The sequence below is a fragment of the Vigna unguiculata genome, chromosome 3 (assembly GCF_037176805.1).
Source record: "Vigna unguiculata cultivar grain cowpea cultivar isolate G323 ecotype 2 chromosome 3, ASM3717680v1, whole genome shotgun sequence".
NCBI classification, from domain to species: domain Eukaryota; kingdom Viridiplantae; phylum Streptophyta; class Magnoliopsida; order Fabales; family Fabaceae; genus Vigna; species Vigna unguiculata.
This window is the reverse complement of record NC_140794.1, coordinates 46,447,102-46,459,640: the sequence shown is the minus strand read 5'-3', so window position 1 is coordinate 46,459,640 and position 12,539 is coordinate 46,447,102. Positions and strand designations below refer to the sequence as shown.

At 28.2% G+C, this 12,539-nt stretch overlaps 1 protein-coding gene across 2 annotated transcripts; it reads right to left on the bottom strand.

The window, feature by feature from the left end:
• Nucleotides 1-3,891: 3,891 nt before the first annotated feature.
• On the bottom strand, nt 3,892-5,975 carry LOC114179127 (NEP1-interacting protein 2-like). 2 transcript variants are annotated; one of them, XM_085670956.1, is made up of 5 exons: nt 5,661-5,975; nt 5,054-5,232; nt 4,838-4,921; nt 4,573-4,740; nt 3,892-4,202 (listed from the first exon to the last, which is right to left on the bottom strand). In XM_085670956.1, exons 1-5 carry the CDS (start codon nt 5,800-5,802, stop codon nt 4,164-4,166), a joined length of 612 nt encoding a protein of 203 aa, XP_085527082.1. In that variant the 5' UTR covers nt 5,803-5,975; the 3' UTR covers nt 3,892-4,163. The 2 variants fall into 2 exon arrangements, with proteins under 2 accessions (XP_085527082.1, XP_027921151.2); XM_028065350.2 differs by having other exon boundaries at nt 3,892-4,189; nt 5,661-5,973.
• Between the last annotated feature and the right edge of the window lie 6,564 nt (nt 5,976-12,539).

Below are 12,539 nucleotides of genomic sequence, written 5' to 3'. Positions count from 1 at the left end.
ATAATTATTTTATAAATTTTACCACTCAATTTATATATATATATATATATATATATATATTTTTTTTTTTTTTTATCATCGTATTTTTTTCATGTACTTCACCTATCATTTAACAAAGTACTATTCATTTAATGAAGTATTAAAAAGCTAAAAAAATGTACAAATATTTTAACCTCCGTAATCTATGGAACAGTTAAATTATTACAATCAAAACATATATCTTTAGATATTAAATATATTTTAACACTCATATTCATATCCAGCTTTCAAAAGAAATAAAAATCTAGCCAGTTGGAATTATTACTCTTGTGTATTAACTAGAAATAGCATTAAATACATTATTTTAGTGGAAAATAATTAAGTTGAAGATAAATTAAAAAATAATTAATGAAAAGAATAAGTGGCCTGTGATTTTATGTATCCATCCAATCCAAATGTGACAACATGTGTAGGTTAGATCAGACTATTAAATGCTTCATATTTATTAATCCAATGCTCTTCTCTCCATGAAAGACACTCTCTATGCTGCTTTTAGGAACATGTCCATTTGCTTAATCATTATTACGGCTACTTTGTTTATTTACAATCTAACAATTAGATTCATTTTTTCTTAATCATTATTATTTTTAATTATAAATTTAACAAACTTATTGTAAATAGTAATTTATTTGAATTTTCAAATTTTTTAAAAGATGTTTAACTATTTTATCATATTAAATTTTTATGTCAATTTATCATGTGAAAATAGTTATACTTATCCCTATCAAGAAATATTTTTTATAATAGTGATCGATTTGAAATTTACGTGGAAGGTGCTTTTGAGGTAAAATGTTAAAATAGGTAAAATGAATTGTTGATTTAAGACTACATTATTAAAGAGTTGACTTTAGTGTGCTTTGATAGGTCAATTTTTGATACTTTTAAGGTTGGTTATACTTTAGAGTGATTAAGATAAATGTTGCAAAAGAGAGTCATGAGTTAGTATGAATTCCATTTGAATAACAGTTTGACAAGTTCAATATATTTATATTTTAGTATAATAATATAATAATTTTACTCTAATTTGAAGTATAATATAATATTTTCAAATTTATTAACAATTCATTAATCAAACTTACCATAGACCTTATTGTTAATTATTTTAGCAAGTGTATCAAGTTTATTAGCCATATAATATATTTTTAAATTTAAGTATTGAATCGACAAGAGCATTAAAAATTTGTTTGTTTGTTAACTTAACAACAATTAAATTTTTAATCGAAATAAATACTAAAGGATAAAGTAACAAAAGGATAAAATAAAGATATACGGTAATATAAAATTAAAATAAACCGTAAAAGATAAAGATAAAAAAAATAAAAATAAAAAGATATAAAGATGAAAATAAATATTAGAAGATAAAGATAAAAGATAAGAAATCAAATTATTGAAAGTTGCTAAATAACTAACCAGAGGATGTGATAAACTAAAATATGAAGATATTGTGGTTGAATTTCACAACATCTATGTAAATACTAATTACATCATCAATTTAAAAAATCATTCAAATATTTTTTTTTTTTAAGTAAATGAATTTGAATTGACTTCGTATAATAGGAATTTCTTGTACATTTAATCATTCAACATTAATATAGATAAAGAAGTCTTAAAAATGTCTAATTAAAATCAATTTATTTGTAATGTTAACTCCAATTAAGTATATTCTTTGCAATAATATAGGTTTAAAAGTTTTCTTATATAAATAAAAGTCAAGTTTATTACATAAAAGGTGATGAAAGTAGTGCAAACATTAAATATAGAAAACAAAGATGTAACTTAAACATTGTTGAATATAAAATAAAGTGTTTATATATGAATTTATTTACATTCAATCTTATATAAAGTGAAATTAAATTATTATCATTACAGAATAATTTTCAATAGGTAAAAGTAATAAGATACCGTTCTCACTCATCTAAACCAAAACCATATAATAATTTAAAAAAAAAAATAATTTTTCTATCGATGTTAGTTATTAATATTTTATTAGTGAGGAGAGTTAAATTCACCACTTCTTTCATTTTTTCTTCCAAACTCATCAAACCAAATATTAGTTGGAAGATTTGACCCCACTCGCTCTCCTCTCCTCCCTTCCAACTTTACTACATTTTTTTGTCCATTAATATTTGATAATTAACATTATCATATTTTTATTTTATTTATTTTTTATTTTATTATTATTTTATTTGATATTTTAAGTTTTATTCAATAAAAGTGAAAAAAATAAATATGTGGATTATATTTAGTGTTTCGGTCTGGGAATGATGGCTAAACCAGAACAATAATTCTCTCTCTTCTCACTCCTGAGTCCACCCCTTTTTTCCTTAATCCCTTATATATATATAGAGTCCTTCAGTCTTTAAACTGCTATTTCAATGCCAGATCTTTAGCTAACCAACCTACCCACTTCTCCATTATTCTCTCCTGAAATCTTGCATGTGGGTGGTTATTCCTAAAATCCAGTGATATTTGCTCGTCACCTCGGCCACCTCGGCCACCTCGGCCCAAGTGCTCGTTACCTCGGCCACCTCGGCCCAAATGCTTGTCACCTCGGCCTATGACTAAAACTCATTGTTTTATGATAAATATTTATCAAGTCGGAATCCTGATGAGCACGTTGAGGTCGGCCATTCCCTGGACGGTACATTTAGTAAATAAGTGAAGATCTTAGAGATTTGGAAAGATTATCAACAAGATGGGTGAAATATTGAATAGTCAAAGATTATCAACAATATTAGATATCCACAAAGTTTGTTACTCAAATTACAAGAAATAATTGAAGAATGATTCAAAGATATGAAATCTCCAACTATTAAAAGATATATATAAAAAATTATCTAATACAATTTATTCAAGTACCAAATCAAGTTCAAATTTGAGGTTCAGTCCAATTATGAAAGTCTATAAATAGAGGACTTGACATAGATAAAAAAGACACACTTGGAGAGAAGGAAACTTGATATTTCTACCCTAGGAGATAGAAGGACATTTTCAAGAATGGAGACATTTACTTTCAACATCAGTCTAGTCTTCAATATGCCTAGGAATAGTTAACTCCCTCATTCATGAGATTGAGTAAGATGTATTCTTAATTATCTGTGAATTCTATTAATCAATATAATTCTTTTTCATCACTCTTGTGTTCTATTCTTGTTATTAACTGCATGATAATTATTGATTGCATATTTGTGAGTTTCTAATCATTAGACACCATATTGGAACCTAAACTAGAATATGCAACTAGGCAACTAATTGATTGTGCATATAAACGTAGAGTACATAATTGGTCATTCATAACATCAGAATTTTAATCCTTAATGCGAACTCTTAATAAGGATCTAGGACATTAGGGTTTTTATTAAAGTTTAGAATTGCTACTAAGACATTAAGGCTTTTTACCTAAAGTGTGAATGCTAGAGTAGGAATAAGAAGAACATTATTTGATATTTTAGCTTTGAATGAAATCGTGAAAGTCAATCCCGATAAGTTTTTATCTCATATTTTTCTAAATCAAGCTCTTTGTTTCCATTGTGTCAATTCCTATTATATTTTATATTCTACATTTATTTTTCTTTTAACCCACAAATATTTTGTTATTCTCACCCTTTAATTTAGATTACATTAGATCACATTAAATAATTACCTATTATAGTTGGCGTTTGTTCCAATTATACAATTATACAATTGATTAGTCATAACCAAAGAATGATTTCCTAAAAAAAAGTGACACAAGAAAAAGATATTTTGCTTTGATATTTTTTTTTAGTTCTTAGTTCAATTCAAAGAACTTAGAATTGATAATTTTATGAGTTTTTTCAGTAATAGTATCTTATTCTAACAACATATACAAGAAAGAGGAAGTTGGTTTATGTCAAAATTTTCTTTGTAGTAAATTATAACAATAAACGCATGGGATTTTGGTTCCTAGTTCCTACTACATATATAACAATATTATACATTCCTAACAGTAAATTCCCTTATGTCGAAAAAATGAAAGAACCTAGATTTGATCTTTTCATATACAAAATTACAGATCCCTTCTGCATAATGGACAAGAAGCATGCTTGATCAGCCACTTGTCAATGCAAGGTAGGTGAAACATGTGATGACAATGAGGCAAACTTCTACAAGTCTCTCCAAGCTGAAAGTCCTGCAAATGCACACTTTCAGAAATACCAATTTCAAAATGCAGAAGCTAAGCAACTCTTTTTTCCACAACTAGAAAAAGAGAAGGCTTACATCACTTCAAAGTATACACATGTATTAAGAAGAAAAAAAATGTATAAAACAGCATTTCATAACTAAAAAATATTCAATATAAATATTTGAGATGTCTAATAAGTCTTAATCCTTAAATGTATACTGATATTGTCATTTAACAAAACTTTTTTAAATTTTGAACTGAAGTTATTGAAAAAATACTGAGTGACCTTTTTAATTTTCTTACTTTAAAAACTAATGTGGTACAATTATTCCTTCTGAGAGACTAAAATAGTGGTTTAGCCCAAAAGAACCGAATCATCATACACAGACCTGGAGGCAAACAGAACATGAAACTCTGTCCCCAGAAGCATCAACATTGTTGTCACTTGTAATTGTGATAGTTGGGATCTTTTCAACTGAATCTCTCGTTAAGCCTTTGGCCACACCAATATCAAAGAGGTTTTGAACCTCATCAAAGCTTATTTCAACAGCACCCATCTGAGAAAGGAAGAGAAAAGCATAATCAAGATGATGTAAATTGCATAACCAAATTTCTGTCATTACATTTACAAGTACATTGTACTGAGAAAATTACCTGGCTTTGGACAGCACTCAACATGGCTGGACCTATTCTTTCACGCACTAGTCTTCCACTCAACAGGCTTGCAAAAACATCAATCTGTATTACATAACTAAAGATGATTAGATAGCTCAACTTGTTGGTGAAAAGGACAATAAAATCTCATGGGACCAAGCAAAGTAATCAGCAACTAAAGATGTTTTGAAAATGAAAACCAAGTCCCTCACTCACCAAGTATAAGGCACACCCAATTCCAGAATCGTCAGATTTCCAAAGAACAATGGAAGATTCAAACACTTCAATGGAGAAAACAGCTCCTGATATGGCACCAATAGCAGCCCCTCGAATGAAGCCACTCTCTGTCTCTTGACCTATCAAGGCTCCAGTCATAGCCCCCAACAAAGTGCCCACTGCCAACAAAACAAGCAACCCAATAAACCTTATTAACACCAAAATATGGTCGGAGTTTGGAATTTCAAAATAAATCATTGATTTCCGATGATTTTGAAAATAGACACAAGAGCAGGACAGGTAAAATGAACACAAACCTCAAACTTCAGGTGACCTAGAAAATGGACACAAGCAAGACATGTAAAAACAAAAAATATGCAAATTGAAGAACAGTCCAACACAAACCCGCATTCAAGTTCGCATTTTTCACTCCCCACAGAACGGAACAAAATTGAATAAAACCAAAATGCATACGTCGGCGATAACTATAATTGCCAACAAACCCGAAGACAACACTCATACATAACAAAACACTGCCAATCACAATGACAAAGACAATATCTTCATAGCAGATCGAGAATTAGGTTAAATGGGAACGGTGGTGTACCTAATGCAAAGCAGAAGGTCAAGATCGCAGATAAAATGTTCCCAATGATGGCAGAGACGAAGAGGGTACCGACCCTTTTGACCTTTTCAACGAAATTCCCTAAGGAACCCGTCAAAGGGCATTGATCTGGCTCAGACTCCATGTGGGTATCTCAGAAATTCGAGTGATGTTTGCTGTGTTACAGATTTGGGTTTAAGGGAGAGTTAAGTGTGCATATATAGTAATAATAGTAATGTATAGAAGAAGACGAAGATATCGAGTTTTTTCTCTTCCATCCCATAAATACTTAGTGTATAAGTAAGACATGAGAGGAAATGGAATGAAACTGCCTTCAACCAACTCGCATTTAAAGCTTGTGTCCTTTAATGTCACAGTGACAAGCTCTTTTCGGTATTGATTTTGCGAAGAACCAAGATAATAACATAATATTCATTTACTACAACATATTTTACTTTTTACTCCGGTTAACAAAGTTGAATTATCATTATTATTATTAAATATTTAATAGAAAACATTTCACGTTTGTTATTATGCATCAAGGATCACACAATGAAAAATATCATGTGGCAACTTTTGCTGAGAGAAGGTTGTGTTGGTTTAAAGCCTTAAGAAAAAGAAGACTTGACGTTCGCTTTCAGAAGGAAAGAAGAGAGTGACAAAAAAGAGAAGGTAAGCATTTGTTGACAAATGGGGATGGCGCAGCCTCAGGTGCATAGTCATCACATGCAAATGCTCGCCAATTTGTTTTTATTATTTATTTATTTTTAAATAAGGTGTACGGAGCCAGGGAAGGGAAATTGTCTCCATATATTTATGACGGAGTTGTGGAGTTAAGATTCTCCTGTCTTCAATAACTGAGTTAAGGTTCAAAGCCTCCAGATCTCAGCATTCTTGGGGCAAAATTCTCTTCTTTTTTTGATGCATCTCCTTCACGGTGGTGAATTCGATGTCAAATTTACCCGTATGAGATTTTTTCCAGTTTAGGACCTGACAGAGAAGTGTGGTGGCAAAAGGTACTGGATTTTTTAACACAAAAAAAAAAAGGTTAAAACTTGGAAAGATAAAATAGAAATACGAAAATCCAACCGTCAGATTAAGTTTTAAAAATCTAACGGGCTTAAACAAAAGTTTCTCATCTAGCCTTCACCTAACTTAAAAGAAGACAATTAATATCTTAGACTAGTCCATATTTTCTTTCATTTGTGTGTTATGGGTACTTTTAGAAGGAGAGGTATAAACTGGTACGTAAACAACAACAATAGGAAAATCATACAAACTAAACTCTTAAAACTACTTTGACTTAATTCCTAACACTCCTCTTTAAGTCAAAGTTGTGTTAATATGCACAACACCAATAGATTCTCAAGAAAATTTAAACATTTCACCTTTCAAAGCTTTTGTCAACATGTCTGCAAACTAAACTTCAGATTTGTAGTATTGGATTTCAAAGTTTTCCATCATTAACTTGTTCATACAAGAAGTAAAAACGAGTTTCAATATGATTACTCCTTTCATGAAAAGTTGGATGTCTAGCCAAATCAATTCTTGATTAGTTGTTTACTAACATCTTTGTCTTGTGCATGGGTTCCATCTTTAATTTCTTCATTAGATAGTCTAGCCTAGTCTAGTCACACTGCTTGGCAGGCTGCATCAAAAGCAACAATATACTCTGTCTCACAAGATGATAGGGTCACAACAATTTCTTTTGTATAACTTTAGGATATAGGTGTTCCTCCACAAAAGAAAATATATCCACCAGTACTTTTCTTATTGTTTTTTGTCTCCACACCAATATAAGTCTTAATACCCAATTAATTTAGACCATTTTCAAACATCTCTTTTGGAAATAGAATTCCAAAACTAGTTGTGGCTTGTAGGTTCCTTAGCATCCTCTTTGCAACAATCATATGAGATTGTGTTGGATCTAGCATGTATTTTCTAATCAAGCCAACATTGAAGTTCAAATATGGTCTTGTATGGTATAAGTACCGCAAGCTTCAAACCATTTTTCTGTAGATAGTACATTCTTCTACAGATTCCCTTTTCAATGTCAAACCAACTTTAACTGGTGTACTTGTAGATTACTCATGTTAAATTTGCTCAGCAATCCATGTGTATACTTGGACTGATCCATACCAATCTCATATTTTGTATTTACAAACTCAATGCCCATGAAATAGTTCAACTTTCCAAGGTCACTCATGTCAAATTCACTAAACATTTGAGATTTAAATTGTATGATTATACTTTCATTTCTTCCTATCACAAGTAGATCATCAACATATAGACAAACAATTAGTTTTTCCATTTGTTCACAGTTGTGTCAGCACTTAACATACACTCCATGTTCAAACACATATTTTATAAAACCAATTTGACCAAAACCTTGTGGCTACAACACATAGACTTCCTCCTCAAGAGGACCATTCAAAAATGCATATTTAACATCTGGTTAGTGCATAGACCAATTTCCACAAGTTGCAATTGAGACTTCAACATGAATTGTCTCAATTCTTGCTACCGGCTTTGTGCCTTACTACTTCCCCTTTTGGATTCACTTTTACCTTGCAAACCCATTTTAACACAATAGGCCTCTTATTTATAAAATCCCTTTGGCCACAAATCTGACTTTGTGCCTCACTACCTCTTGTCTTTAGGTAGTTCAACTAATTCATAGGTGTGATTTTTCTCTATGCTTAGTAAAACTTATAAGCACTAAACATCAATATCTCTTTTTTAAAAAATTATTTAAGAAAGTAAAACCATACGAAATTTGTTTCCGAGATAAATAATGCAACCTAACAAATTTTGGAATTAATGTCGAAAATCTCTAATCCCTCAAAATTTTGATCATAATAATAATTATTGAATTTTTACTTTTAATGTGTCAATTTAGAGCTATCAAAATGGGCTACCTAGCCTAGCTTGGCTCACCACGGGTTGGCAATTAATGAGTCATCTCAACCTAACTCATTTATTAGTGAGCTCAAAAAAATTGAGCTCGTCCCGACCCACCACAGGGTCGATGAATTAAACGAGTTGACTCACTAAATTAAAAAAAGTTATAACTTTTTTTTTCTTCAATCTAACATTTTTTTAATATCTAACCAAAACAAAACAGTCCAAACTTATTTTTAAAAAATTTCGTTTCTGATTTTAGACAATAAATAAATCATTCATCCCAAAATTAAATCATAATTCTAATTAAAATATAAATAATCTCAAAAGTCATGAGTAAGATGACGTGACATTAAAATCTATGGGAGGTGTAGGAAGTAAAACAATATGTGTAGTAAGAAACATCCAATTAAGAGTAATGTGTTTTTTTTTTTATGTTCGGGGTGGTGAGCAAACCCGACTCACCATAAGTTTTACCTCAGGTAAGTCAGATTCTTAATGAGTCTGGTTCATTTTCGGTCTATACAACACGGGTTTTAACTCATACGACAACTTTATTCCAACTGTTCAAATAACACTTAACACCTCATTTTTAATTGTCTAGTGATCTCTCTTACGAGAAAAAAAATACAAGTAAAGGAGACACTACAAGAAAATTCCTAGATAATGAGGAGAAATATAATTAGTCATTGTAGTGACCAATTTAGATATTAATTTATAAATTAAAAATTATTGATAATTAAAACATATTTTATATATTATTATCTAAATTGGTCACTGTAGTGAATTAGTCTATAAAATAGCGACTAACCTTATTTATCAATATTTTGGCTATCAAAGAAATTGATCTCTAAATTACTCATTATAATGATTAATTATTTTCTCTGACTAAAATTGACCATTATATAAAATTTTTCATGAGATAAATACACAATTTGACTTGTGAAATGAATTCAAAATTTTGTCCTTTTGTCCTGTTAATAAACTCTCAACTTTTTTTACTTAAATATATATATATATATATATAATATTTAATTATATAATTATTCTTTAAATTTTAGTTAACTAATTAATTTAATTACTCAATTATAATTAATAATTAAAATTTAACTTATAAGTAGAAGAATTTAAATTACAGTATTATAATATATTTACATTCTCAAATAATATAATATAAAAAACTAATATTTTAAACTTTTTTCTTTCTAATTTTTAATTGAAAATAATTAACTAATAATTATACTTTTGACTTGTTAATTTAGTAAGTTGGACTAGATACATCAAAGCATAATATTAGTTTCTTCTTAATTTTTTTTAAACTCAACTTGATTCGATATTTGTTAAAATGAGTCAACGTGATCTTTTGTGTTAAATCAAATATAACATATGATAATCATCTTTTTTTTTTCTTCTTCACCTGCGCTTTCCTTCTCATTTTGGTTTCTTTTTCTACTTCTTTACTCTCTAACAAGAAGTCATCTTTCTCAAAATCCTTTTTCTCTTTTTCTGTTTGGAAAAAAGGATTTGATCCTGAAATATGATGAACCTTTCTTTATATCTCATTTTCTTTATTTTGTGCTAATACGAGTAGATAAAAATTGTTAAACAGAAAAGAGTGGTGAAAGGGTTAACCCAAATGGTGAAATTCGAATTTGTGATTTTCTTTTTCTTTTTGTAATTAGTCTTGTAGACATGTTGTAATTTGTCTTGCTTGGTGCTTTAATTGTTCAAGTTTTGATCTTGGTGATTTGTATTGTGTTGATTGGTTTATGATTTTGATTTTTTTTCTCTCAGGAAAGATAAACATGTTGGAAAAGAAATTTGAGCATATAGTTAGGAAATCACACATTCAAAAAATTTATTTCTTCCAAAAAAACACCCTTACAAATAAAAACAAAAATATATAAATAAAAAAACAGAAAATTTAACATAGTTTAGTCTCTCAAGGTCTATATCCACCAATATTTAACAAAAAGTATTATTATTATTTAAAGTTATTTTGGACTAAAATTACAAACACTTCATAGTACGATTTTTTTAACAAAAATTGCAAATTTTTTAATGACACGCAAATATCCAATTTTCCTTAAATCCAAAAGAACTATTGAATTGTGGTGACAATTTCAAAAACAACTCTACATTTATATAATACTTTTTACTGATCTCTTATTCATATTATTGCATGTATGAGACTACTCACTTGAAAATCCAACACATATTTTAGAGTTGAGTGAAGACAATGACTTTAAAAGAAAAATTAAACCTCAAAATGTTTCAATTTTCATATATATCATTGAAGAAAATATAAATGAAGGGAGAAAAAAAAGAAGATAAAAAGTGCTTAGCACACACATATTGTTTTTTATAAACATTAAGACGATGCTGAATTTAGAAAAAAATGTTTAGCGTACTTTTCTTAAAACAAATAGGAGATATACGTAGTATTAAGTTGATGAATAAGTGTAATTCGAATTTTATTTTTTAAAAATTAATAACGTCAATTATTTAGAATTTTTTAGAGTTTGGTGCTTAAAACTCTATTTCTTTAGTGCACACATTTATAATTTTAATCTTTAAATAAACTTTTTTAAATTAAAATAACTTTTTAAAGTAACTTTTATTTTAAATTTAATCATTTTTTATATTTAACTGTTTTTTTAAACTTAATTATTCTTTTAATCGTAAAACTAGCTACAAAATAAATAAAAATTATTTATATTTAGTTTTATAATTATAATAATAATAATTTTATTATTTTTTATTATCATAAAAAGAATACACATGTGTTTTTACTATATGATTTTATTTTTTGGTAAAAATAATAATTTAATTCTGTTTCAAGTATAAGGACCAAGTACCTATCTCCAACACTCAATTTGTCCTTAGAATCTCCTCGTACAAATTTTCACTATTCGATATCTTCTACTTTCTTCCATTCGGTTGTCCAGACGATCGGGATACTTGTGTATAAGGCCCCAATACTTAGTCAGTTTAAGTTCGTTCGAATAAGCAACGGCGAAGCATAATAGGAGTTGGGAGGGGCCATGGCCCCCCTAAAGATTTTTGAATTTTTTTTAAAATATATATTTTTTGAAATTTTTGAAATTTTTTTAAATTATTTAAATTATAGGTAGTATATATTTTTAAATTATATTTTTAAATTTGTCTTTTTATTTCTTTTATAAAATACAACAAATTAATGTTAATAGATAATAAAACTTAAAATTTTATATATATATATATATATATATATATATATATATATATATAAAGAATAGAAATATTTAGGTTTAATTAATCTTTTAGTCACTATTTTCATCTAAAAATATCAAGTTGGTTTTCAAGTTTTTTCTAGTCTCAATTTGGTCCCAACTTTTGAAAAAATGATGCAATTTTGTCATTCTCATTAAATTTTATTAAAGTAGATCAAGGATTTTCATCACGATTGATAGTGAAATTACGTTAATTACACCAACAAAACAAGCTATCTTTATTTACAACTTTAAGTTTAATGAAAAAACATTGATCCATTTCAAGAAATTTAATAAAAATAACCAAATTGCATCAGTTTTTCAAAATTCAGAACCAAATTGAAACTAAACAAGATTGGAGCATCAACTTAACATTTTTGAACTAAAACAATAATCAAAAGAATAATTAAACCAAATATTTATTAAGATATTTTTTATGTCATTTATTGTTGTCTTGTTAGTTTAACAAAAATTGTACTCATTTCTCACTCTCATATATTTTTTTTAAGAAAAAAGGTAATTATTTTTTCTCTCATTTGTCTTATTTCTTTTTTAAAGAAAAGAAAAGTAATTCTCTTTTATCTTACTTGATAATGAAATATTAATTTAATAGTTAACATTTTTTTTTATCTCATGAGTCTTTGGTATATTCATTTTTTATGAATATAGAAGAAAAAACAATGTATTATATGTTTTTTCATAACCAATTTTTAATTGTGACTTAACTATA